Genomic DNA, 4,592 nt, shown 5'->3' on the forward strand with positions numbered 1-4,592 from the left:
ATCACGTTCTGGGGGGGGAGGAAATACACGTTTTCTTGGTGGGGTACCTGGTAAAATTTGCATTAAAGGGGCTAAATATCACGTTATTGGGGTTGCTTCAACCCGCAGCAATAATGTTAAATTAGCCAAATTCCGAGGGAAAACCGCAGACCCGGCAACACTGCCAACAGCATGCACGCAGTACTGTTGAGTAGATTTGTTTGGTCAAAGCACCCCAAGTGGTGACTTTAGGAAAAGTTGATCAAAGGTTATGAGTACATTTAGCTTCATTTGTAACTCATAGTAAAGTTAAACATACCTGGCTGCATTACTTAAAAGAGAGATTAGAAACTGAATTAGTAAAACAGATATAAGCTAAACAAAATATTCATTCATCATTAATTTGCTATTATTAACAAAAATATCTAATTAAATAAATACATAAAAATAATCAAAGTTGATAATCAATTAGAGGGCTAAACCTTCCTACGTATGTAGGAACTCAATTAGTTTCTATAAGCATAGAAAATGTTCCAACTACTTCATAGTAAAACAGATATAAGCTAAACAAAATATTCATTCATCATTAATTTGCTATTATTAACAAAAATATCTAATTAAATAAATACATAAAAATAATCCAAGTTGATAATCAATTAGAGGGCTAAACCTTCCTACGTATGACCCTGGTAATGTAACTCAATTAGTTTCTATAAGCATAGAAAATGTTCCAACTACTTCAATTCATTCTTCTGTTCTCCTCTTAGCTTTGAGTGACCCCTGTTTTGAGCTCAACTGCACGGAGGATGAATGGTGTGGAGAGAAAAATGGTGTTTATGGCTGTTTCTGTAACAAGAGTCATCAAAGACCAGACCCAGAGTCTTTTGGTTAGACAACATTGCACAACAACAATTCAAATCTAAGTTTTACTTAATCACATTTTTAATTAAAGTTAACTTTAATGTTCTTACTCTTTTTTTCGGTCAGATTTCTCTGAGGTTTGTGAAAGCAGCTCTGGTTCCATGTCTCTGTCTCGCTGTCAGCTCTTTGAGGCTGGTTTTCCTACTGACAACTTACACCTCAATGACCCCAACTGCAAAGGAACAGTCTGGAATGGCAGAGTGGAGTTCTATTTTGACAACAATGACCACATCTGTGGTACAAATCTTGTGGTAGGATATATTATGCTATTTAAACACACAGGAGTATATGCTATTTAAAACACACTCAGCTCTCACATCTCAATTTACCACTGACTGAATAATGCTGAAGTAGTCTTTTTTAAATAAACATTTTACCCCCTTTTTTTCAGTTGACTAATGAGTTTTGCTCTTAAGACAGTAGCTTTAAATAAAATCTGGTCTTAAAAATATCTTTTAAAAAGTTTTATATATGGTAATTTTCTGTAAACCGAGAGCACAGTGCTACTGTTTATCCATAAAATAGTCATTAAATTGATACAGAATGTAGCATTTTTCCACATATCAACCCTACTGTTATTTCAACAGCATTGTCCACAAGAAGCTTCCTGCTGGTCAAGGGAGATATCAGGTCAGGATGGTTCCATATCAGGATGCTGAGTTCTCCCAGCCCTTCACTGGAAGTGTGAATGTAGAGCTCAACCAGCAGATGTTTCTGGAAATTCGTGTAGAGGGGGTTGACAGCCGTCAGTTTGCCACAGTGATTGACACATGTTGGGCGACACCTGAGAATGATCCTCATCACTCTGTCCGCTGGGACCTCATCAGCGGAGAGTAAGGCTTTTCTTGTGTTTTAACTGGTGCAAAATCTTAAAAGCTAGAAGAGCAGAACTTGTTATTTATTGTGATGCTTTACAGGACATTCTTATCATTTTTCTTATCGGATTTTCTGAAAGCACCGCTTTTACGCCATCATAAATGTGATTCTGCAAATAATTTTTCTGTGTTTTTGTTGACATAGTTCTTTTATACAATGGTTGACTGTTACAACTAATATTCCCAGGTGTCCCAGTCCAAATGATGACACAGTGGAGCTGCTGCAGAATGGAGTCTCCACATCCAGCCGTTTCTCCTTCAGTATGTTTGTCTTCACTGCAAACTCCACTAAGGTTTATGTGCACTGTACTGTTCACATTTGCCTTCTGATGGGAAACCACTGCTCAACTGTGAGTTTACAACAAACCCTCTCACAACGAATAAAATAAAAAAAATTCTTAAAAGGGAATTATACAATCAATTCACAAAAAAAGACATGTATATACATTAGGGGTTGAACGACTTCTGATTTTTTGAAGTGGACTTTTATGTGATGAAAGTCGAGTCGAAGTCGACTAGTAGCTGATGACGTCATTAATGAACAAATAAGTCTGGAAGTGTGACGCACAGCTATGGCATATGACACAGCGCTGCCCACATGGCTGTTGCTCCTATAACAGCTTTTTTTATCAGTTGTTTTGTCTTTGGGTCGTTATGTTTCTCACAGATTTCTGCTCGTTCTAAATCAGATACAGATAAAGAAGCACAGTAAAGATTACATTAATATGAATGCATTAGTGAGACAGCGATTGCGTGTGTGAATTAATTCTACCTTCACTACTCTCTACTAGTAGTGAAGCTGTGGAATTGACTAGTTATTAAGAAATATATGCTTGAACTTTTCAGTTTCTAAGCTATTTTATTGAGAAATCACAGAACAGTGTTGACAATACATTTCCACGCTGAATGATTCTGTGCGCGTGATGTACGAGCTACTGTCTGTAGTCTATATGTGTGCGTTACAGTGCAGCAGCGCACTAGATTAGAACAGCGATTAACGTACCTGTACAATAAGCTGTTTAAAACGTGCATTCTTCTGTTCAATTTCGAGCATCCAGTAATGTAATCACACGTCTTGTGGAGCGCTTTCAGAGGATGCATTTATTTGTCATTTGAACTGTTTGGAAACGGAGCGTAAATGTGGAAGTCCTTCAAAGATTACTTATCCTGTTGCACCCTCTATAGGACCAGCGACTAGTCGACACCAAGCATAAAGCGTCATGGCAGAGCATTGAAGTCGACCAGTCGATTAGTCTGTGCAACCCCTAAAATACATACATATACACAATGGTCGATAGACATTACAAGGTGTTGATGAATTTTCAACAACTGCACAGCTGTAAAGTAGTTCCTGGTTTGACCGCATTACAGTTCCTTATCACTTTGCAGATAATTACTCGAGCTCTCGCTTTCTCTTTCACCACACACACACGCACCTTGGTGAACCTTGTCCTTGTCCTTACTTCACTGACTGCATACAAGACATTTCATGTGTTTGATCTGCTGTTTTCTGTGTCAAACTTCACAATCAATAAAAATGTGCAGTTTCATTTAAATAAATAAATATTGCCTAAACAAATACAGAAATAAATTAAATTTAATGAATAAATAAACCACTTGTTAACATACTTGATCTCTCAACCAAATGTTTAAAAAGATAATTACACAAGTTGTCTCTTTCGCCCTTGTCCTTTAGTGACTGCTTAGAGACAGCCCAAGCCATCATTGCTAGTTTGAAAGTGTAATGGGTGTGCATTTATTTTCAATAATTCAACGGCCCTTCATCAATTATTACTTACATATATAACTTCTTTCTGAAATTCCTATCATTTATTTTTAAAGGGAAAAAAATATTTTCAGTCAGTCAGTCAGTCTTTTTAGATCATTAATACAATATTGATCTCCAACAAAACATATCAATAAATAAAGCTATCAATAAATGCTGAATCCCAAATGTTTAAATTTAATGATTAAACATTTCATATTTTAATATCATGTCATGTTTTATTGCAATACGTCCTAAAACAAAACACATTGTTTTGTCCTAAAACAAAACAAATAATTTGTTTCGACTGCCCTCTGTTTTAAGTATAGAATCATCTGATTGTATTAATCAGAACACAGCCCAATGATCCTGTATTTTTTTTTCTTTTAGCACTGTGACTCTGGATACCACTGGAGAGAGGGCAGGTCTGCGGAATTCCATGACAGTGCTTCCATTTCCATGGGTCCCCTGATGTCGTCTGAAAGGAACCAAGGTTTTTGTTTTTCTCATCTAATTCAGTTTTGTGATGTATTGTTTATGCATATTTAAAAAAAAATGCTCTGTCTGTTTTGAATCTACTACATGTCACTTTATTATATTTATTGTTCACAGGTATTTGGGCCCCAGAACAGCAGAACATATCCACGGCTTAAGTGTCTGTGCGGTTCTTTGATTATATTATTTGTTTCTCTGCTAAGTGTTTTGATCTTTTTGTTTAATATTTCACTGATTGAAATATTTCTGCAAAGAATACTCATTGTTTTATATACATCTCATCTCTTTCAAAATGAATGTCTTACTGATGCCACACTCCTACAAGCTGGGTTTCTCATTGTTAATTATGCTCTTAAAATCATCTTATCTCGTTTTTTAAAAAACGAGATTAACCTTTGTTTCCCAAACCAGCATGTAGAATGTTCATTATTAAGCAGAACTTAAGTGCATTGTTATGGGAACCATTTGGTCCAGAGGTACTGAATAAGGCCATCCAGTGGTTACATTTTCTTTTGTCATTAAAGTGTGGGGTAGAATCATTAGGAAGAACAGAAACA

The 4,592-nt window shown here is 36.0% G+C and overlaps 2 protein-coding genes across 2 annotated transcripts in view; both read left to right on the forward strand.

Moving 5' to 3' along the window:
• Positions 1-1,315, forward strand: part of LOC107581743 (deleted in malignant brain tumors 1 protein-like) — a 4,522-nt gene extending 3,207 nt beyond the window's left edge. Inside the window, exons 5-7 of the mRNA XM_016267395.1 lie at positions 747-866; positions 967-1,151; positions 1,292-1,315. Of these exons, the coding sequence (XP_016122881.1) occupies positions 747-866; positions 967-1,151; positions 1,292-1,315 (329 nt within the window). The remainder of the gene's footprint in view (positions 1-746; positions 867-966; positions 1,152-1,291) is intronic.
• Positions 1,316-1,371: 56 nt separating this feature from the next.
• On the forward strand, positions 1,372-4,385 carry LOC107581744 (uromodulin-like). The gene is made up of 5 exons (XM_016267397.1): positions 1,372-1,400; positions 1,488-1,733; positions 1,963-2,125; positions 3,931-4,033; positions 4,153-4,385. Exons 1-5 carry the CDS (start codon positions 1,372-1,374, stop codon positions 4,191-4,193), a joined length of 582 nt encoding a protein of 193 aa, XP_016122883.1. The 3' UTR covers positions 4,194-4,385.
• Positions 4,386-4,592: the final 207 nt, after the last annotated feature.

Source organism: Sinocyclocheilus grahami, unplaced genomic scaffold (genome assembly GCF_001515645.1).
Source record: "Sinocyclocheilus grahami isolate Dianchi unplaced genomic scaffold, SAMN03320097.WGS_v1.1 scaffold37.1, whole genome shotgun sequence".
Taxonomy (NCBI): Eukaryota; Metazoa; Chordata; class Actinopteri; order Cypriniformes; family Cyprinidae; genus Sinocyclocheilus; species Sinocyclocheilus grahami.